The 24,402-nt window shown below is 36.9% G+C and overlaps 1 protein-coding gene across 5 annotated transcripts in view; it reads right to left on the minus strand.

The window, feature by feature from the left end:
- The window catches only part of cacnb1 (calcium channel, voltage-dependent, beta 1 subunit), a 37,276-nt gene that overhangs the window by 335 nt on the left and 12,539 nt on the right, over window positions 1-24,402 (minus strand). The window contains exons 1-13 of one of the 5 annotated variants that reach the window (XM_083567361.1): window positions 22,908-23,193; window positions 10,970-11,089; window positions 10,403-10,525; window positions 9,288-9,424; window positions 8,977-9,044; window positions 8,359-8,495; window positions 6,595-6,675; window positions 6,294-6,352; window positions 6,047-6,156; window positions 4,665-4,816; window positions 4,454-4,549; window positions 4,176-4,361; window positions 749-2,067 (exon numbers count right to left, since the gene is read on the minus strand). In XM_083567361.1, coding sequence (XP_083423487.1) covers window positions 1,594-2,067; window positions 4,176-4,361; window positions 4,454-4,549; window positions 4,665-4,816; window positions 6,047-6,156; window positions 6,294-6,352; window positions 6,595-6,675; window positions 8,359-8,495; window positions 8,977-9,044; window positions 9,288-9,424; window positions 10,403-10,525; window positions 10,970-11,089; window positions 22,908-22,943 — 1,779 coding nt within the window. In that variant the 5' untranslated portion in view covers window positions 22,944-23,193 and the 3' untranslated portion in view covers window positions 749-1,593. Of the gene's footprint in view, window positions 1-19; window positions 2,068-2,640; window positions 4,362-4,453; window positions 4,550-4,664; window positions 4,817-6,046; window positions 6,157-6,293; window positions 6,353-6,594; window positions 6,676-7,991; window positions 8,021-8,358; window positions 8,496-8,976; window positions 9,045-9,287; window positions 9,425-10,402; window positions 10,526-10,969; window positions 11,090-22,907; window positions 23,194-24,402 lie in introns of those variants that run through there. The other 4 variants (XM_083567360.1, XM_083567359.1, XM_083567363.1 and 1 more) reach the window with 4 other exon arrangements.

Here is a 24,402-nt window from a genome sequence, read left to right on the forward strand (position 1 = left end):
CACACACACACACACACACACACACACACACACACACACACACACACACACACACACACACACACACACACACAACCTTTGTTTTAAAATGCCCACAGAGATAGTGACACAAAAGGCAGGAGCAGGAGAAAAAGGCAGTAGAAGTTTTACTGTGTGTGTGTGTGTGTGTTTGTGCCTGTGTGTGTCTATGAGTCTGTGCATTTATTTGTAAAAGCAGTGTGATTACACAATCATATCCGTACAGTGACAAAAATAACTGGTAGACAAAGAGTAAAGGTAACACTTCTATAGCACATCCACACAAAAAAATTATGTGTGGCACAGAGTTAAGACAACCCACAAAGGGTAGTGGGTGTAACTTCATGAAATATTCTGGCACTTGTTATTTGTTTTGTGATTGGCATGTATATGAAGACAGCTTTTCATTTCCATAGCAGTAGTGCATCAGAAAAAGTTTGATGAACACAGGAGATGGAACTATGCCACATTAAAAAAAATCCTTACATGCCAAATATCATAATCCCCTGTAGTAGCCACTGATAGAGGTCTCAAAGTGCTTTATACAATTGATTCCCAATTCATGTCATTGAAATTGAAATTGTATTCGGCAGTCAGCCTACAAGATTGTAGCAGAGAATCCCTGTCTAACCTTAGTTGTTTAAAGGTCATGCTCATTGGAAATCATGTTTAATAAAGCGGTTCAAACGTTCAGTTTTTTTTGCATAATAATACCTGCTATCACAAATAAGTTAATATTGGTCGGCTTTATTAATGTGTCAGCCACAGATTACTGTACAGGCTGGAAAAACACGTAGCAGCAATAAAGCTATATCAGGCAAATGATGTAATACAGTTTCTAGCATTAGAAGCATAATAAATCATATCTAAAGAAATAGAGAAAGTATATACATGAAGAATATCGGCAGATCATTGTAGAGAATTTTCACCTGGGAAATCCTGATGTCCATTACCTGGTGATGCATTGCGTAAATCCATTGCACTGCTGACATGGTGTATCTGAAGGCTGAATGTGTAACAAAGATCTTTAAATCTTTAATTTAGATAATTCAAATAAAAAGTAAAATTGTACTGAACTAACGATATTTTAGGAACCAGAATATTCTACCTGGGGATACAGAGGCCCTGATTAAGACAGTCAGAGGACAAAATACATACACCCATGCACACACACGCCCTTACATCCACACATACATACAGAAAAGTTTGTGGTTATATATTTTCTTAGTTTAACTTCATTGCCATTGGAAATAGGAATTATCCTTATACTGATAAGGGTTCATGCAAGACAACACAACAAAAAAACTAGAAACAAAGATAAAATGGAAACAAACATGTCTTCGCTTTCCCCTTACCCTTAAATAAGATTAGCTAAATGAAATATTAGTGTAAGCTTGGTTGGCATAATGCGCATGATGGAAATATGAACTGTACAGCATTTGCCTGTGATGGTTTCTATGGATTGTAAACAGATCCAGCTTTAGGCATCAACAATTGTCCCCCTAAATTTAAATCCCCCTAAATCCTTCATGTACTCTCCATATCTTCCCTGTCCTCCTCTCTAGGGTATTGGCTCTAGCGGATATACACGTCTCTGTTCCACTCCTCCTGGTTTTGATTGCGGCCTACTGTGGTCTCACCGGCTTCTACATCTTGACAGTAGCGCTCCCTCAGGTGGGCCCGCCCACGGTGATGCTGATTGGTCATTGGTGGTGCTAGGTTGAGGTTCTCCTGATCTGGTTCTGCCCCTTCATCCTCCCAGGATGCCTGTCGTGGAGCATGGTGGGCAGGGTTTAACCGGCTGCGACAGGATTCAGGCTCCTCGTATGGATCCGTTTCCATGTCATCTGTGTAGGCTGAGTCGCGACTCCCCTGTGTCTCCGAATCGAATGTGTCCTGTCGTGATAAGCCACGCCCTCCAGCTTGCAATTGACTGCGTGAAGTGCGCAGTGGCTGCTTGCTGCCCAGCTCGGTCTGATAGTCCTGTGGGCAGGCCCGTTCCACAACAGACCCCTCTCTCTTTGGCTCACTGTGCACGAGAAACGGCCCCTGTGCCAAGCAACGCCCCGAAATCACATAGTCCGGCCAATCAGCATGCAGAAACACAAAGGAGAGCAAGCAGGAGGTTAGTACAAGAGTTAGAATTTGACATTAAATGTCGAATGTACTAAAACACAACATTCCCACCATATATTAGCATGCTGTGTTTAAAGTAAAATTATACTAAAGAGTCATTTACAGCCAGAGAATTACAAATATAATTTTCTTCAGGTCCCAAGTGAAATGTAACATATAATCCTAAGCAATCAGACATTGGCCCTCTTTATACAAGTTGATTGTGGGAAATTGAATAAGGCCATAACATTTTTATTTTAATCAGGAATGAAGAAAGTACAGTAAGTGCAGTAAAAGGACTCTTTTTAAGATGAACCATTCCTCCTTGTAAACAAATTCCTGCACCTACAAGATCACTCCTTTGGTTTGTTTGTACTATGAATAACCACTACCTTAACTAAAATAGTTTAAAACAGTTGGCACAAGAGTTTAGATGGGAAAGGATTTAGATGTTTTAGATGGGAAAGCAATTTAATTGCAGTTTTTCATTCACAAATATATATAAAGTTTTTTTTTTAAGAGTATATTTATTATCCATTTTATGCATAAAACATTGTCAGGTACAAAGTGGCTAATAGAGATTACTGAATGTTAGTTGGCTACGAAAGGTAAGACTAAACCTTTATTTAGTTTATAGTATAACTGTTGCCTGTAAACAAATGAAAAGCTAAGCAAAATAGTCTCTCCCTGCTGCTGACCTCTGTTGTTTTGGTTTGGTATATCAGCATATTGTTTAACTGCTAGTCACAAGGTTAGTAATATGACTTGTTCATGCACTTAATATGACTGGAATCTCCAGTTACAATTACAACAGCAGGAGGGGTTTACTAGGCTTTACCAAAATTACATTTAATAATGAATTATAAAAAGTGATGGCACCTTTAAAGCTTCCAGGTTTACAAAATATACATTTGAGCTATCTGAAATAGCTCTCTGTTTGATACAAAGTGGACTGTTTAATGCACAAATAGCACAACAATTTGGTAATAGGGATCCATTTAGGATTTTGCCATAAAAATTATTAGGCACTGACACATGCAACGTCTGTACTGCCCCCTTGTGGCCAGTATTTGTGCAACACGACTGGCATGGAGAGACTTTTTGTCTGCTTGTTTTGGATCGATTTTCCTTACATGTAAAGTTTTTGTGCTAGAAGTTAAAGTCAGAGTCTGCTTTTTTGTTGATCTCTTGATAAAGTGTTCATTTGTCTTCTCTAAGTATATGTGTATGATTTCCCCATTTAAACCAAGATCGTGTTTGGGAGGTGATGTGTTGGTGCTGGATGTATATGATCACATCTAACATCCTTTAACAGACAATTCACTTATATCTCGCTGCCATGACGACAGCGCTCCTGTCTCCTTGACAACTGTTAAGCTGGAGACTGGGCAGTGGGTTTTGTTCGAACTGCAGTCAAAACACACAAGATAATTTAACTTGAGTTTGCGATATTAGCATCCACATGCAGTGAAAAAAGCCAGTTAATAAGGTAGAGGTAAGCATGTTTTGCAAGGCTGATGCTATGGCAACTTGTAAAGGGGCTGGGATCGAGTTCATGTTTCCCAGGCTGCAAAAGAACACTGGAGAGTGCTTGGGATGGGCAGAGAGAGAAGAATTTATTTGTTGTGTGTATATGTGCATATATTGGAGGGGTGCAGAATGGGCAATAAAAGCATGTTGATTGCAGGACTACATAGTAGTTCAGTGTTTTGTTAGTTTGTGTGTTTTTGGAGTGGGTGGGGATGTGCATATATGAGTGGTGAATCAGTGAAATCCTGTTGGATTCAAATTAAAGGAAGCACAGGTAATAATAATTGCACTTATAAATTCCTATATGTTGAGCAGCTATTTTGTACTTTGATCAGAGTGTACTTTTCTTCATGCCACTGAGGAAGAGACGGCTTCTCCGATTTCTCCTCACAGCTGTGTTTTATGCCCCTCAACCCTTGTTAAAGAGCATGTTCCTCCTCTTGGCCCTCCTTCTCAGGGTAAGAGCCATCCAGGAGCTCCAGGTTACGGCGGAGCGAGGTGAGCACCTGTACCTGCAGGTTAGAGACGGGTTCAGGTGAAGCAGCAAGTGCTGCCGTTGCCATGGTGCGGTTCAGGAGTGGGTTTGGTGGGTTGCTGCTTGGAGGGTGTGTAGCCTTCCAATACGCCTCTAAATAATCAGCCAGGTGTTCACATGCATCCTCCAGCTGGTTTTCGTCTAATATGATGTCAAAGAGCTCCTGAGTGTAAAGAATTTTAATGTGAGTGTGTTGTTCACGTGCATACTAGAATTCATTATATATACAGACTCACAGGGGGACAAAATACTCACAGGGGGACATTGTGCTAGTTTGTCTGCTGCCACCATCTGAACATTAAGATGTTTGGCCTGAGATTTACCTCTAGACTTTATCAGCCTTTGCAATACCTGAGAAAAGAAAGACATCAACATAAAGATAAGGAAAGAATGACACAAAATACGGTGAGATCAAATGCTTCCATTTTTGTTTGTGATTAAATGCAGCTGAGTGACAAATGAATACCTTTGGAGAGGCTATCTTAATGTAAACTATTATAGGTGCCAGAGACGTTTTGGCAAGTTGAGATGGATGGTTAATGGTGTCGGCATCCAGAGCCACCAACTGTAAGGTCCGAGCCAACTCAAAGATTCTCTCTATTTCACTCTGCACCTCGGCTAAGCAAAAAAAGAATAATTAAAAAAATGTATGCTTATATATGCTTACCATTTACACAGACATTCACAAACACAAAACCTAATCAGATAAAAGGTCAAAAGCTTTTAGTGGGAAAAAGTGGTAGTGTTACCAGTAACACACAAAGGCACAGTTTTTGTAAGAATCATATCTGCTTTGTACAATCTATACATTCCCAAACTCAAAGTATCGCCATGTTAGTATCATGCACATGGAGGTTATTATGGTCTGTTAGATCCAAGGCTCCAGTTGCTGTTCTTTGGTACACACAGCACTGCAATATCTAACTTTTCTCATATCCAGCACAGCTGAGCCATTGTTCAAATATGTAATAAATAAACACTGTAACTTTGTTGGTTACTGTGTATATGTTGCTTGAACGACTTTAAGGCTACACTTAAAAACCAAAAGAACCAAGGCACTGAATACTCATTAATGTCCCTGATTTCAGTCAAAATTTTGCATATAGTACATCTCTCCTAGATTTATATTACAATACATCCTTAAATTGATTTCATGTCTAATAATTCCGAAAAAAACAAAAAAAAAAACATATTGTGCAACACATGGTATAACAATAGGTTGTAGGTCATATATTCTAAAATGACACGTAGATGATTTCTAAATAGATCTATGCAGTTATAAACATGCTGCAGACATAATTTTATGTTTTAAATTTAGTTTTTAGAATAAATTATTTTGATTATTAAAACAACATAGCATAAAAGTATGTTAAAAGAATTTTAAATAAAATACAGAAAGGTGTGCAATAGTGCAATATTACTTATCTCACTCTCAGGTTAAGCATGCAACAGACTTTCAAAGCCTTGAATACAGTATAAGAGGAAATTGTTAAGTGATGTGGATAGGCAAAAGATGAGGTCAGAGAAGAGATGAAAAAGATGAGAAGATACGTACCCAGTACGTCTGAGGTGGAGAGGGAAGGAAGGAAGAAGGGGAAGTGGGTGTGACGGAAAAAAGAGAAGTACATGGACAAAGCCAGAAAGACAGAATGAAAAAGAAAGAAGAAGCCAATCAGGCACAACAGCTCATAGGGAAATGTTTCAGAGAATGTTCAGGATCACGAGACTGAAAACCATGAAAAAGCTTTAAGAGAAAACAGATGTGTGTCTAATTGGTAGAATTACCATATAGACATTAATGTAAATTTTTGTCTGGTATGTTATGCCATTTGTGTGTGCTTATTTTACCCAAACTGGATCTGGTGCTGGAACGCTCAATAATGGTGTGTTTGCTGGGATTGTTCAGGACTGAACGTTTGGCAAGCGAGATATCTGCTGTGACCCGAGTGATGGATATTCTGCAATACACAACAGAAAATAATTATAAATTATATAAAGTCTTAATTCATAAGCTTTTCATATTATGCTATTAATATGATACATCATATAAATCACTCTCATAATATTTATGCATTCTAAAATCTTTAGCACTTACCTGCCCTCAAACTTGTGTTTCAGGAAGTCAAACAGAGCTTTCTGCATCATATCAGTTACCTGACAATTGTGACAATTAATTAACAGAAAATAGCAGATAACGAGAAATCCTTCATCCTTAATTCCTAAATGCATCAAGAACAAAAACTACAACAATGGCATCTGTGGTTTCTCCAACCAATAATCTGGTCTGTGGGCTGAATATTTGCATACTGTTAATCTCACTGTAATTTTTAGAGCATGCTGGTGGTTTGTGACAGCACAAGCCATTAATTTCTGTGCTGAATGCTATGTGTCTTTACCTCATAACCTTTGAGTGATGGCCCGACTAAAATGATGGGTCTCATAGAAGGCACCACATCATATGGAGGAACATGTTCCATCTGATGGATTAGAAACACACACACACACACACACACACACAGACACACACACACACACACACACACACACACACACACACACACACACACACACACACACACACACACACACACACACACACAGATCATTCATGATTTATTATGCTTTTGGTGGTGGTGGTGAATAAAGGCATCCATATTTTTTATCGAGCCACTCATTTATTTTCTGAAGTTCTGTAACCAAACATTACATTAGAGCACATTTCTTAATTAATTCAGTAGTTACGCAGTAGCTGAATGTGGTACGTTTGGATAAAGTAATTTCAAATTAGTTGTAGATTTGCAAGGGAAAAATAATGGCAGCAATAACAAGCTTTCAAGCAATCGCTTTCTGTATTGCTAGGTCAACTAAAATCTGAGTTCGTTCTTATAAGGTAACATGGCTAAAACTTTCTTCTCAGGAATAAAAATCCTTCTGGCAATAAAAATACATCCTTAGAGTTCAGAATGAACCCCTTACTTCAAAGACATCTGCTTTCAAATGTGTGTTCTTTTGTATATGTTGAGCAAAATATTAACCCAATTAACACCTGCTGTGCTTTATTAATATTCCAAAAAATTTCTTCCAAAAACTTTGTGACTGATTATTTGTTGTTTCATCATAATGATGGAACCCTTTTTGAAAGTTCTTTTATTTATAAGTTGATGTTATAATATTGATCTGATACATATGATTTTAAAGTATTCATAAATGATTAAAGGGGAACATTTGAATGCAAACATATGCACATAACGAAATTTTACATGGTCAAATTCAGCACGCCAAACCACAAGGTAGTGCATATACCATATATACATGTTAGCATACTCATGAAATATATTCATTTTTCCCAGATTTATCAGTACTTGCAACGCTTTAACCAAGCTAAAGTAACTACAGTTTTGCATAAAATAATGGAGATCAAAATTTATCAGCACCATCACACAACATGGGAAGCAAGAAGACTATGAGGCTAACATGACATCATTTTTTTATTAGCATTGAGATAAATCACTGATTAATTTTTATGCATTCTAAGAATAGAGTGTCACACTAAGTTCTTGATTAGTAGAAAGTGATAAATGTTTGGAATCTAGGAAAAGGTTGGGAGTTTGTAAAATGCTGTAACACATGCTTTTCCTAAAATGTCAAGACAGCATCATTGAGGACAGAAGTTCAGTGTTAACAAATGGAGGAGGCGCCAAAACTATAAAATGTTTCTATAAAAGCTGAATAAAACACACAGGGTTGTAGGAAATGGGCTTAAATGTTAAAGTTAATTGCTCTGATGACTCACCGACTTCTGTTTCTGTTTGGCTGGGCCACCTAGCATTCCATAAACACCAAGCGAGCGCGAGTAAACACAAACAACAACAACAAAAAAATAAAGAGAAGCACAATGCAGGTGATGCTATTGACAGGTTGTTAATACATTCAGAAAATTGAGATCAGTTACACAGATATTTGTTAGAAATCCATATCATGCTAGCATGTCCAAAACTCCAGGGAAAAAGCATGGTGAGACATAGGAAGTAATAGGAAACAGGAAGTGTGAAAATCTTGCAAAAGAGATATTTGGTTAGAACTGACTTGGGTTATTAGCCAGAAATTGTGAGTGGTATTTTTTTGATGCACTCTGTCTTGATCACTATCACTATGGTTACCTTCTTAAAGAAGGGCAGGCGTGGTATATTGCCCTGAGGGGACGTGACACTGCCGGCCACACCCTTACGGTCCCTGGCATCAACATGCTCCGCCTCCTCAGTGTCCGATGCATCATCATAAAGTGCTGACATATCAGCTATACGGGGGACCGAAACAATCGGGAGGCGAAGGGGGATTTCATGAATAGGAGAAGAAAAAGAGACAGAGGAAGAAAGGAAGAAAGGTGATGGTAGAAGGAAGGAAAACAGCAACCGAATGTACACTAGGTGCAGATTTTGAGTTAAACAACATAAAAGAACAGAGATAGAGAAGGCAAAAATGGCGAGTTACAGATAAAGTATAAAAACGTATAACAAAACATACAACTTAAAAGAAAAAAAAGTGGAGAGAAAATAAAATGTGAAATGGTAGAAAAAATGCAGAAGTAGGGTAAGATGTAGATAGACAGTAAGAAAACAATGTAGGGCACAGTGGGCTATGCAAAGGTCAGAACCCCAAGGTTGCCTTACATTTTCTGCTTGTAAGGTGAAGCTGTTGCTGGTAAAGAAGGGCCAAGCAAGCCTAGTATACCTGCACAGAAATCCTAAACTGCACTTCCATTTTCTGTTTGAGCATACCTGTTCCAGGTGGAGTAGGCCTACGGGTTCCTGAAGCAACATCCAAACTGGAGCTCCCACCAGACTTACTGAAAGAAGAAAGAAACATTCTTTTTGTAAAAAAAGAAAACTGGTGACTGAATACGCTGAAGCACATTAAAAAAATGCATTGATGTCTTTTAAGGCTGTGACTATGGCCTAAATGAAGTATGGTGACAATTTAAATACAGTATGAATAAAGGCTTTGGTTATTATGTTGGAATGCAATTGGCTCCTGGCTGTTGCATGTATTTTGACTCAGTTAAATGTTGTTGTGGAGTTGAGATTGATACCTGGAGCTTAAGCGGTTTTGTCTACTCCTTTGTTCCTGAAGCTGACGAGTGCTCTCTAGCTTTACTGGACTAGGGATGAAACCCACTTCACATCCTTCCTTCACCAAACGTCCTATCCACCAGTTATTATTATATTTCTGTTAGTAGAAACACACATAAACACAAACAGACATTATCCCTATACCTGTTGACAAACCTACATATATATTTTGAGTTCTGGTCCAGAACTCCAGAAAATCTGGTATTATTACCATATTTTTTTATACAAACTATCAAATACATTTTAGTTACGGTTTAGTTGCATACAACACAATAAATCACTAATATTAAACTTTATAATGTTCATTGCAGAAAACTGTGCTGCAGCAAAAAAATGGGTGTGACCATTTGATGCTCACAGCTGGTGTGCGCTATCTAGTTTTTGCTTATAGTCATCACTGACTGCACATTTTCTGCACAATTCGGTCTCTGCATCAGCATAAAATCTGTTATCAACCGTTGATGCCTTGTATTATTTTAAATGAATTTTGAATTTGGCTTTTAAGCAATCAAAAGACTTCACACCAAATTATTCACATGAAATATAGTGAAAAGAAAAACAGAAGGCATATTTGCTGTAAATCAGTCGTCTGTTTACTTGTTGCAATAGAATTTATTTAAAACCCTTCAACTAAAAACTAATGCTATGCATCTACAAAAACCCTACTGTGCTCCATTAAACACAATTGGCTTAGAAAAGAAAAAAATATGTGCTGATTTGATTATATGTATAATTACACCTCTTAACAATGTATTCATTCCAGCCAAACCCTTTATATTAGTGCTACACAATCTATTACCATGGTTACAATGATCATAAAGCTACCAAAAATATACTATGTACTGAACTTGTCTTGCTTTTGCATCTTGCAATGATTAAAAATACATCCCAAAGAATAAATTAATACTGCAATAAATGTAAAGTTTTTAAATTTTCAATCAATGGGTTATTTTAAACAGATATAAGTAGAAATTACAGTAGAACTGCATTAGAAAAGTTTTATTGTATTATTTTATAGCTTATTATGCACCAAGAATAAGTGTGATAAATATGTGAAATGAAAAGTGAAACTGACCTCTTTGATATGCAGGAAATCTTTGGCTTCAAATGAGATGGCCATTCCCTGCACTGGAACATCATCATTAGGGCCCGGGTTATAACCAACATTAGTCCTCACAGCAAATGCAACTGGCTTAGTCTAAGGCAGAAAGCCAGAGAATAATAATTAAAAAAAGCATTATATCAAAATGAATAAATTCTCAACAGTATGGTGAAATAGATATGACTGATCACTGGCGCAAATTTCCTTTAGTAATAATAGCCTGAGTGCTTGAACCCTGCTTGTCAAATTTAAATCTTCAAGGACAAAATTAAACTGAATAAAGCAAAACATAAGGTGAGATATTTTGCACTGTAAATGGCATACTTCTGAGTACTACTGAAAGGTTGTTGCTGGTAATTCCACTCCACATGATTTAATAGGGAAACTATCAGATGTCATTTTACATGACACATGGGATTAAGATTAATGATAGGCACATTCAGTAGAAAGAGAAAGCTGGAAGAGAAAAAAAAAGAACAGAAAGAGCAACGGAACAGAATAAAAAAAATACCCTGATTAAATATGGATAGACACACACACCTTAGCTTTCTCAAGGGTTGCCAGAGCTTGTCTGTCTGCTTCTTTTCGCAAGGCTTCTGGGTCCTCCTCCAGTGACACGTCAGAGTCTGAGGGACGACTGGTGTAGGAGTCCGCTGAACCCTGAGTAAGAAAAGAAAAAAGAGAAGGCGGAAAAACAGAAGAGGTACATTTAGTTCTGTACATTCAATTTATTTTTCTCATATATAACAGAATTAGCAAAACAGTTTTAACATTTAACGTAAGTCAGAGGACAACACTATTAAAATCATCCCTTAATTTATTTACTACCATCCTTATAATATTTTGATAATCTATTAATTAGCTGTTCATTCATTCATTTAACAGTAGATGAGCTCAGCTTTTAGCCCTGACTGCCAACTCATATATTACATGCAGTTCTATCGCAAGCAGCTGCAAGGCAGTCAGAATGTGGGCAGTTTGATGTAGCGTTGCTGGCAGTGTTTTTTCCCCAGAGTGAAGCACTTGTTTCAAAAGTTGAAAGAAGTTAAACTTTTCAGAAAAGCTCTGAGATACATTAAGCTGTTTTTTTTTTTCACATGACCAAACAGGTTGCAGCTCAGGGGACAAGCGGAAACAACCTAAATGGGGAGAGGAGGGGAGAGAGTCAGTGAGAAAATTACTGAGTAAATGTTATATATCAGAAACACTTATATAATCAAAGATACTTTAACTTTGCTTTAACTCTGCAGTACTCTCCTACTCTTCCTCCGAGCAACCTCATCCTTATTATAATTATTACAATTCGCCTACAAATAATCACTTCATCCTGGTCAGGGTGGAATTGGACTGAACATTAGAAAACAATTCACACACACACACACACACACACACACACACACACACTACTAGTATGTTTATGGGAGGTGTGAGGAAAACAGAGAACCTGAGAAAACCATTATGGGCATGGGAAGAGCATGCACCAGCAGTAACTTAAGGTCAAGTTTGAATTATTATTTATGATAAATGTAGTGTAGATAGTTAGCTAAACTATCTTCAATTAGATCTGATTCAGACACAAAGATGTTAATGTTATAAGGTGCATGTTGCTCTTTTCACACCAGCACAAAAAGCACTTCAGCCTGTTTCTTTGCACAAAAACACCTATTGTGGGTACAGTCTAAGCTCTAGAAAACTGCTGCATGCTCTCTCTCTCTCTCTCTCTCTCTCTCTCTCTCTCACACACACACACACACACACACACACACACTTTGATACATCATAGTACAGTATCTGCAGCATTTGTATGAAATTGTGATTCCCTGTCGTTGTTGTCAAATGCAATTCAGCAAACAGGAAACACAATATACCAAAAAATGATTTGCATGGTTAAACCATGGCCATACTTTACTTTGTACATATTCTCTAGCTCCGGTTATCCTGCAGATTCTCCTGCAAATCCTGCAGTATTAACTGCAGGATTTGTATGAAATTGTGATTCCCTGTCCCTGTCAAATGCAATTCAGTAGTTCCAGTTCTCCTGCACAGGCAAATAACATTGACCTGAATCTTATCTTTATATAAACCACCCACCCACATGCCTCTTTTCCCTGTTACTTTATTTTCCCCCTTTTCCTCTTGCTGTTGTCAGGTGTCAGGCACACTCTAAACCGTGGGCGGTGCAGACAGGCATGAAGATAGCTGCAAAGCTTGTGAGTGAGTGTGAGTGTGTTGCTTTTTAAATAGAGGTGAGAATTCACCATGATGACATATGTGAAATGAAATGTTGATAAATTATTCATAGAAAAATTACAAACACACACAGCACTTATTAAATAGGATAAAAATAAAAAAAACAGTGGAATATATTATCCTATTTAAACACATTTCTCTGCATCCACTTTACTACAGGCACCTTTTAAGGCCATAAGGTAAAGTAAGCTCTCCTGGCAATTATAGCTTTCAGCAAGAAACAACTTAATGATTTACTTGGATTTTACCTTTGGTCATACAAATACACCAGTTGGTTTTCATACAACTGAAAACGCGACAATTATATTAAAACCAGGCCAGACACGTGGACCATAGTCTTCAACTTGGTGCAGTTAGCTAATCCATGTACAGATGTCAATGTACAAATTAACAAGCACTAAGTTAAACATATAATTTATTAAATGCTCTTAAAATGTGTAATAATTACCGTAATTTCCGGACTATAAAGCGCACCCAAATATATGCCGCACCCACTGAATTTTACAAATATTTTTATTTTTAACATAAATAAGCCGCACCTGTCTATAAGCCGTGTCTACACTAATGTACTTTACACAGGCTTTAACGAAAGACACGTTACACACGGTGTAACGGGTGAAATATGTTGCGCTTCCGTTAGGAGCATAGCGGTATTTTGGGCATAGCCTGGCACTGCATTCTTCCCGTATTACTGCGTGTGTGTAAGACTGAGGACTATGTCCTTATTATTTTCTGATGCTCATTTCTAAGTTGCTTTGACTAACCCGTAACGCTGTTGTCAAGAAAAATAAAAAAGCACGAGTTTTGGAAACCTGTCTGTGCTTATATGTTTTCTGTTGCAACTGGAGTTAGCGAGCTCTCTCTTCACCCTGACCCAACGCGTTACAACGGCTTGTATCTAAACAGTAGCCGACCAAGAAAGACATTGTTTACTGTCTTCCTCCTTCCTTTCACAACTATTTCTCTCGGGAGTTTATCTTTTGGCATCGTCGTGCGTTTAAAAATCATCCGATGGAAGTTTTTTCTCCCGATGCCGTGCAGCTCAGAACACAGATGAGGTGCGTTTTTTCGTTTCCGTTTGAAAATTTCATTGGTCTAATGTTATGGGGTTCAGTGTTTTGGCTTGAAGTTTGTGAAACCGGGAAAAACCTGAAAAATTCATAAATTAGCCCCTTCGTTGTTTAAGCCGCGGGGTTCAAAACGTGGGAAAAAAGTAGCAGCTTATAGGCCGAAAAATACGGTATGTGTTAGCCTTGTAACTGGGAGATCACGGTTACAATTCTGTAATGGACTTTGTATTTATTTAGCTTGAACATATTCTTAGTATTCTACACAATGTATTATACACAATGTTGCAATTTATGAAAGCGCATTGTGAGTTATATGTAAATTATACATTTAGAATTATCGTGATTATTTTTAGGTAAAAATCATTACACATTATCTCACCACCAACCAAGAAACTGAGTTTTCTTTTGTATATTGCGATCATAAGCCCTGTCTTAAATTGACTGAACACTAAGGAAACTAGGGTCTGAATTTATTTGGATTTATATATCATTATAAATTATAAAACGTTCTGTTAACAACTTTAAATGCATTATAACATGTTATGAATGCATATAGGTCATCATAGATATGACCTTCATGGAAATTGATTCATAGGGAAAACAATCCTTAAAACTGAACTTCTGATGACAGCAAAAAGAGTTTAAATTACAGAAGCAGAAAAAAATATATATTAAAAAGTTCAAATCATATATTATAATTGTGTCATGTCTTCAACAACACAACATATTAATTCTTGTTATTTGATGTTGTTTCACCAGAGGTGTATTTTCCTTTATGTTCTAATGGATTATAGTGATATAGTGTACTTGTTCTAAAATCATATGAAACATTCTTCTAACTCAATCACAAATTCATGACTTATGAGTGACGAAAAGTTTGAAATCATCTCACAATGCACAAGTTCTTCCATTGCTGTAAGCTCATTAAACACATGATTTCCACTCATGTAAGTGGCAAAAAATGCTGAATAAGTTAAATTATTGAAATGCTTTTATGGGCCGTGATATAATCAAACAGCAAACAGCAACTATTAGAGTTTTTGAGTCTGAGGAAAAACAGCAACAGGTCTTTGAATAAAACTCTCCAAATAAATTATATTTAGCTCAGCAGTATATATATACAGTGAGGAAAATAAGTATTTGAACACCCTGCTATTTTGCAAGTTCTCCCACTTAGAAATCATGGAGGGGTCTGAAATTGTCATCGTAGGTACATGTCCACTGTGAGAGACATAATCTAAAAAAAAAAATCCAGAAATCACAATGTATGATTTTTTAACGATTTATTTGTATGATACAGCTGCAAATAAGTATTTGAACACCTGTCTATCTGCTAGAATTCTGACCCTCAAAGACCTGTTAGTCGGCCTTTAAAATGTCCACCTCCACTACATTTATTATCCTAAATTAGATGGACCTGTTTGAGGTCGTTAGTTGCATAAAGACACCTGTCCACCCCATACAATCAGTAAGAATCCCTCTACTAACATGGCCAAGACCAAAGAGCTGTCCAAAGACACTAGAGACAAAATTGTACACCTCCACATGGCTGGAAAGGGCTACGGGGAAATTGCCAAGCAGCTTGGTGAAAAAAGGTCCACTGTTGGAGTAATCATTAGAAAATGGAAGAAGCTAAACATGACTGTCAATCTCCCTAGGACTGGGGCTCCATGCAAGATCTCACCTCGTGGGGTCTCAATGATCCTAAGGAAGGTGAGAAATCAGCCCAGAACTCCACGGGAGGAGCTGGTCAATGACCCGAAAAGAGCTGGGACCACCGTTTCCAAGGTTACTGTTGGTAATACACTAAGATGTCATGGTTTGAAATCATGCATGGCACGGAAGGTTCTCCTGCTTAAACCAGCACATGTCCAGGCACGTCTTAAGTTTGCCAATGACCATTTGGATGATCCAGAGGAGTCATGGGAGAAAGTCATGTGGTCAGATGAGACCAAAATAGAACGTTTGGGTCATAATTCCACTAAATGTGTTTGGAGGAAGAAGAATGATGAGTACCATCCCAAGAACACCATCCCTACTGTAAAGCATAGGGGTGGTAGCATCATGCTTTGGGGTGTTTTTCTGCACATGGGACAGGGCGACTGCACTGTATTAAGGAGAGGATGAACGGGACCATGTATTGCGAGATTTTGGGGAACAACCTCCTTCCCTCAGTTAGAGCTTTGAAGATGGGTCGAGGCTGGGTCTTCCAACATGACAATGACCCGAAGCACACAGCCAGGATAACCAAGGAGTGGCTCTGTAAGAAGCATATCAAGGTTCTGGCGTGGCCTAGCCAGTCTCCAGACCTAAACCCAATAGAGAATCTTTGGAGGGAGCTCAAACTCTGTGTTTCTCAGCGACAGGCCAGAAACCTGACTGATCTAGAGAAGATCTGTGTGGAGGAGTGGGCCAAAATTCCTCCTGCAGTTTGTGCAAACCTGGTGAAAAACTACAGGAAACGTTTTATCTCTGTAATTGCAAACAAAGGCTACTGTACCAAATATTAATATTAATTACTTTCTCAGGTGTTCAAATACTTATTTGCAGCTGTATCATACAAATAAATAGTTTAAAAATCATACATTGTGATTTCTGGATTTTTTTTTTAGATCATGTCTCTCACAGTGGACATGCACCTACGATATGTATATATATATATATATATATATATATATATATATATATATATATATATATATATATATATATATATATATATATATATATATATTTAAACACACAGTATTTATACAGTATCTTCTTTCGGCTGCTCCCGATAGGGGTCACCACAACGGATCATTCGTCTCCATAACCCCCTGTCCTCTACCTCTTTTAACCCAACTACCTGCATGTCTTCTCTCACCACATCCATAAACCTAGCGATCGTTTCATCGAATAATTAAATATTCGGATAGTAGTACTAGTAGAAGTACTTTATCTTTATTAAAGATCAATACTAAATAAGAGAGCGAAATTAACAAGTAATTTGTTTTTCTTTTTAGGAAAATTAAAATTTTTACTTTTGCTGAAATTGCATACAAGAATATCGGTGAAACCCATGTAATGCATTTAATTGCTATATTACATCAAAATACAAATACAATCGCATTCAAAAAGTCCCTCTGCAGTTGCCAAGTAGAATAAGTTATGGGAAACTATTGCTTTAATGAAACTCAATTATTCACAGTTATGTATTTATTTATTAAGTCTCGCACAGTATCGCGATGTGGTATTTCTTTCTCCAGAAAAGCTTCTTGAAATTTTCCACAGACTAAATCTGTGTGTTTATCAGCAGCTTTTAAAATGTGCTCCACTACCTACTTTATATAACGCACTGTATATAAATAAACATATAAAAATCTATTTAAATTACTTTACAAATGGTAACCACCCTGTTTTGTGTTTTCTTTATGTTTAACTTTGAAATGATCCCAACTTTGGAAACTTTCTGTCATTTTCTTTGGTCTGAATCTTTTTCTCGTCCTTCACTGTTTCCTCCCTATTCATTCTGTAGCGTGGGTTTAGCTGTCCAGAGCACTTCATAATTTAGCTGGTGGTGTGTCAGTAATAATGGTCCGTGGGAAACACAGTGCTCCTGGTTTAGTTAAATGATATATAGTTTAGATATATATACAGTATCTCACAAAAGTGAGTACACCCATACATTCCAGCAACCATTTTAGTATATCTTCTCAAGAGACAATACTATAGAAATGAAACTTGAATGTATTCTATTTTATTATAAAATGTTATCAATATATTTTTATTTTATTATCTTTAATAAAACTTATATATATTTAATGTTGTCAGTGTGTAGCTTGTATAGCAGTACAGATTTACTGTCCTCTAAAAAATAACTCAACGTTCAACCATTATTGACTAAATAATTGTACACGCTAAGTGATAACAGCTGTATGTTGCATAACCATGCCACATGTCCTATTCATCATGCTTATGTTTTTGTCTGCTTGACAGGACCATACAAATTTGTGTATCTTGTATTAGTAAAATTTGGTTATTTGAGTACAATTCTCGCATACTGACCACTGGATGTGCAACATGGCACCTCATGGTAAAGAACTCTAAGGATTTGAGAATTAGAATTGTTGCTCTAGACACATAGATGGCCGAGGCTATAAGAAGATCAGTAACTCCCTGAAACCGAGTTACAGTACAGTGGTCAGGGTCATAAAGAGGTTTTCCAAGATGGTTTCTGCTCAAAACAGGCATCTCAAGGGTCGATTCAAGAAGTTGAGTCCTCGTGATGTGCGTCAGGTGCAGAAGCTGGCTTCAAAAAACAGATGCATGAGTGCTGCCAGCATTGCTTAAGAGGTTGAAGAAGTGAAAGGTCTGTTTGTCAGTGCTCAGACCATATGCCCCACACTGCAACAAGTCAGTTGCTTGGCCGTCCCAGAAGGAAGCCTCTTCTGAAGCTGGATCACAAGAAAGCTCACAAAAAGTTTGCTGTAGGCAACCTGTCTAAAAGCATAAGTTACTGGAACCATGTATTGTGGTTTGATAAGGCTAAGATAAACTTGTTTGGTTCAGATGGTGTCCAGTATGTGTGGCGACACCCTGGTGAGGAGAACCAAGAAAATTTGTCTTGCCTACAGTCAAGCATGGTGGTGGTAGCATCATGGTCTGAGGCAGCATGAGTGCTGCTGGTATTGGGGGCAGCGGTTAATTGAGGGAAACATGGTTTCCTACATATACTGTGACATTCTGAAGCATGATTAATTTCTTTCAGAAACTGGGCCAAACAGCAGTTTTCCAACATAATAACGACTCCAAACACACTGCCAAAGTGACTGCTTTGCTGAGAAGCTGAAGGTGATGGAGTGGCCAAGGAAGTACCCAGACCTGAACTATATTGAGCACCTGTGGGGCATCCTGAAGAAGATGGTGGAGAAGTGCCATGTGTCAACCAACCAGCAGCTCCTTGATGTAATTATGGAGGAGTGGAAGAGGATTCCAGCAACAACCTGTGTAGCTCTGATGAATTTTGAGCCCAGGAGGATTAAGGCAGTGCTGGATAACAATGACTATATGTTGAGTTATTTTCAGAGGACTGTAAATCTGTACTGCTATACAAGCTACACACTGACTACACTAAAATGTAAAAGAATATATACTAAAATGGTTGCTGAAATGTGAGGGGTGTTCTCATTTTGGAGTATCTATATTGTACTAATTTAAGATCAAAAGACAAATAGGAGAAAATAGATCAGATCGGATAAAATAATATTCTTATATTTACATGGAGATATAAATATTTTAGAACATGGCACCAGACCAAACCACAGAATTTTCTATGTCACCAAAAGTATAAGAGTAGATTGTCAAAGTGAAATGAGAAGTACTATTTGGTCGCATTTTTCAATATTAATTATTTTATTATGCTTTCTTATAATTGTGTTATAGCTTCTTTCAGTTGTTGTTTGTTTTGTTGAATTTCTTTTTTCAGTTTCTTCTTTCTGGAGGTAGAATGTTGCTCGTCTGGATTAACGTGTGGTGATTGACTTGGCCAGTCAAAGTTACTTTACCTTAATGAAATCCTTTGACATTGTGTTTTGGGCTATTTTCTTAAGTTATTCTTCATAATGAAGATTCTCCCACTCCTACTAGATATATTTCTTTCTCTACACTTTGGCCTTTATCACTCTTCAATAAAATTCCAATCAAGCTTTGTTATTCTCTTGTATAATAGATGCTACATTGATAACTAACATATCTAGATGTAAATATCAGGAAATTAATCTGGAATTCTGCTCATTCTTTCTAATATTTTAATATGAATATCAAATAAAACCACAATGTCTTCAGTGTATAACAACAACAAAAGAAAAACCCTGTGTGTCTTGTTTACTGTACATCAGTGGCGGGCCATGCATTCGGTAACTGGGCCTTCAGTGGGGACTTACCCGACTTAATCCACCTCTTAATACCACCACTATCACGTCGCAATTATAGAAACCATCAATACAATACAAAAACCCAATATAGCAACGCGTGGCATTACAGAGAGACAGGAATTTCACCTATTGAGGGTTAATACCATTTTACTGAAACAAGCTCCAAACCTCTACACTACAACCGCAACTGTGCCAGTTCAGAATCGATGTTTATCTAATACCATGACAAAAACATTGAAAATGTAAATAAAATCCAACCTACTCACCAGAGATTCATACTCATAATTTGCACCGCTCCTCAGAGGCTGTAAGCCAGTTGTATCGCTCGTATTTACTGGTCTGGAGGTGGAGAACAAACCCTGTCCCGGGCTGAGACAAGCTAGCTAGCTTTGAGGTTGGCCGACCTCTTCTCATGATGTCTAGACCAAATAAATTTCTCTTCCTCCATAGGCATAAAATAGTCTAACTCAGATGTATTAATGTGTGAAGAGCACTACAGACGTGTTTTGCCAGTCGAACTTGGCTGTAACAGTTTCCCTCTGACCAACCAATCAGAGGATGAAAAATCCGATTGGTAAAAGAAACGGACCCATTGATAACCCATTGATGACTAAGATAAAAAAAAGGCCAGCAGTACCCACTTTGCTGGCCCTGGGCAGATTAGATTGACATGGCAGCACATAGAGGCTGAAATCTGATTGGACAAAAAAACATTAACATAACATTCACATACTGGAAGCAGTGCAGCCAAAAGAAACGCTACAAAATGGGGAGAATAAACTGTTGGGAATAAATTGATAAAATTACATGGAACAAATATTAGAATTTGGGTTGAAAATGTAGGTCAGTGCTTCTGATAGTGTTTAGGGCCCTGACCGCCCGCCACTGCTGTACATACATATCCCTTACGATGAACAGCTCAACTGTTATATACTTAAGAAAAAAAATATGAAAGACAATTTATATAGTTATATAATTATCAAATTAGTAGCAAATATCACCCTTTCAATATCAAATATATTCTTTTTTTATTTATATTTATTTTCTCCTTACACATACTATTTAAATATCAAATATAAAATTTGTTCTACAAATAGCAGATTTAGCACTTCACATCACCAAGAGTCATCTTTTCACACTAGCTTAAGCCTGCCAGAAACCCAGCAGAGTTAGTGTAAAGGGTAAAAAAAAAAAAAAGAAGTGTAAAAGGACAAAATATAAATATGAATAGATTATTTAAACATGGAATGGACTGACTGGAGGTTAATAAAAGCACACACACACACACACACACACACACACACACACACACACACACACACACACACACACATGATGGGAAATATGATGGGAAAACCCCAGTGAACACCTGACCTTCTATTTTGGTCAATCAAAGTGGGGGTAGTACAGTATTTGGGATGTGATATAAAAGGAAAAAAATTGGTTACTAAATCAGACGTCTTAAATGGTTTGTAATATAAACTGCATATAATATATTTTGTATATAAAGAGCAGAGAGAGATTAGGCATTTTCGTTTTCAGCATTTTTATTGCCCTTCTCAATACACCATTTTTTATAATGATAATAAGGTAAAAAAAATAAATAAATGAAAGTTGTTGATTTTGTTGATTGCTCGCAATGCAATGTAAAATCAGGCACAATGCAAAGGCTAGAGTCAATCATTTGGGGGATTTTTAGAATAAATATTCCCTTTGACAGAGATCTATGGGTTCTTCTGATAGAAGCAACAACATAAAGGTTTCGCATAATATACATGTTTTTACTTTCTTTCTTGTAAGACAAATCATCAGTGAGATTCAAAATTAGCAGCTTGTTATCACGCCCAAATTGGTGAATACAACATGAAAGGTAAAAGTATTAAAATGGGAAAAAATAACCAACTTAAGAACATATTGGCTAGGAGCTTAATAAATAGAGACAATAATAGTGTGCAGGAAAGGAAGAGGAAGAGAGAGAGAGAGAGAGAGAGAGAGAGAGAGAGAGAGAGAGAGAGAGAGAGAGAGAGAGAGAGAGAGAGAGAGAGAGAGAGAGAGAGGATACAAAAAAAGGATGACAGTTGTGTGCAAGTCTGATTATACTTATCATCTACTGCATTTCAGTTGAACTCTCAATGGTATAGTAAGTCATTTCCTATTCAATTTCTGTGCAACTGCCAGCAATAGTATTATACCAAGCCACCAAAACAAGCAGAAATATTCTAATATAATTATTATTATGCCAGCCATTTGAACTCAGCACACTTCACACAGTAACTATGCTTAAAACGACCATCAATATCAAAATCATCACAGATGTCCAAACGTGATTATTTTGAATTATTATTATTATCCTCCTGTTGTCAAATTTATAGAGCCAATAAAATAAAATTAAACACAAAACATCACCAATGCTTAAATAAGTAAATAAATGTACAGAATACAAATGGAAACAAAGTGACACTGCACTTAATATGAATTAATCATTAACAACTGGTTACCAAGCGCTATGGGACTTGTGGAGGCAGTGGTTGGAAAATAGTAGATTTTCTTCACAGGACTTTCTGTGTTGAAAATCTGCTGTTAATTTCCTTAGTTGACTAGTTCAGTGTCTGTTTGTTAGTACACCAGTGATTTGTTTCCTTTACAGGACATTTGACATTATTGTGTTGGTTATGCAGAATGCTTGTCTGATATGCTGATTGACTGAAGCCTATTATGAGAACATAAACTATAACATGGACTTCAGTGTAATATCACTTAACACCATTAATTATAATATTGCTCTATATTAATTATACAGCAATTATATTAAATATACAGTATTTTTATATGCTGTAATTTCACACCGAAGGTGGAAAAAGTTCTGACGTGATTAATCCTTGTTTCATGTTTTACATAGAAAAAAAATGTCATTTAAACAGGAGTGTGTGAACTACATCTATTATATGTCTAATATATATTTGTGTGTGTTTGTGTGTCTGAGCAACTGGTGCCTGTCGGGTCCCTGTGCAGAGTTTGAAGTCTAATTTAAACCCACAGGGCCAATGCAGCTGCCCAGACCAAAATGGAATCACACACACTAGAGAAGGAGAGACCAAAAGAAAGAGGAAACAGACAATACCTTTTCAGATGTGAATCCTGGCCAATTCTTGGAAATCATTTCTCTGATATCAAACCATATTAAAAAACCATATGCACCCACCCACACACACTCACAGTGAATCATTTTCAGATATTTCTTACCGCTATGGGCCTGTGAATCCGTTCATTTGTCTCCATGGCACTTTTTCCTTGCCACGGCAGCTCCCGATTCACGCCCAGAAGTCCAAATCCAATCCAAATGGGATATGAGTGTCACAGAAGGCTACGTGTGTGAGTAGGTCCAAAAAGTTCTAAGAGTGTTGGAAAGTTGGCCAAAGCTTTGCTCACCTCAAGCCCCCAACCCACATTCCTCTTCTGTCTTTCTCCTCTCTCTCTCTCTCTCTCTCTCTCTCTCTCTCTCTCTCTCTCTCTCACACACACACACACACACACACACACACACACACACACACAAAACTGGAACCTGAACTCAGTTCAGGGATAGAGATGAGGAGGGGGGGTCGAATTGCAGGACTTGTGCTACATTTGCAAACTGGGGGTTAAATTTAGCTGTTACAAGCAGGGGCAGAACCGTCTCCCTCTCTCTCAAATTTAGAAGTGGTATGAGATGGTGTGTAGCAAAATGTGACTGGGAATGCAGTCGTCAGCCTGCAGGGTGCATGTGAACATGTGTGTGAAGTGGTGAGGTTAGGAGGAGGAAGTAAGAAAACACTTATTTTCAGTGTCTCTAATGACAAATTGACAGCTGACAATGACGTTTACTATTCTATGACTAACACTTAATCTCCTACCCAAATGTTCTCTCAGTTGTCTGAATCACATGATTTTTACTTTGCGTACAGGCCACAAAAATTACAACATTGCTAAAATATTGCTTTTCAGCTGGAGTAGTAGTCTTACCAATTATGCTTTTCAAACTCCAGTTTCCTTTCTTTACAGACACAATTCTTATTTAAATTGTCGAGAATAGGAGGCTTGCGGCATTGTAGCAGGCACTAAAGCAAAAGCAGAGAATGTTACAGTAGTTCAAGATTAACCATTATCAATTTTGTTAGTTTTTATAGTTTATTTATTAATCATAAGTAAAAGCCTATAAATTGGTCACGAATCAAATCCATCTACAATTTCATTGTGCTTTGAAAATAAAATAATAATTTTTAAATATGAATAAAATACTGTTAATATGCAATGAAATTTGAAAGTTTGACCATTTACATTTTTTAACAGTCTAACTACAGTCTAAATGATTTTGGTTTCTTTGGTAAAAAGTTCTACGATAAAAAAAAAAAGATAATGACTTAAATACATTAATATGAGCAGCTGCACATTTGCATGATAATGTGCATTATATTTGAATACTTGGCTAATTTACCAAAAGATCAACCTTTGCTATAATCATAAGTGGGACTGTGATTTTAATGTTTTCAATTAAAGGTGTACAGTATATATATATATATATATATATATATATATATATATATATATATATATATATATATATATATATATATATATATATATATTGTCATATTTAGGTGCACCAAAAGTAATTTATATGGTATATTTATTTTATGCGTTTTCACACTTTATGATATATATATATATATATATATATATATATATATATATATATATA

The sequence above is a fragment of the Silurus aristotelis genome (assembly GCF_946808225.1).
Source record: "Silurus aristotelis genome assembly, chromosome: 17".
In the NCBI taxonomy this organism is placed as follows: domain Eukaryota; kingdom Metazoa; phylum Chordata; class Actinopteri; order Siluriformes; family Siluridae; genus Silurus; species Silurus aristotelis.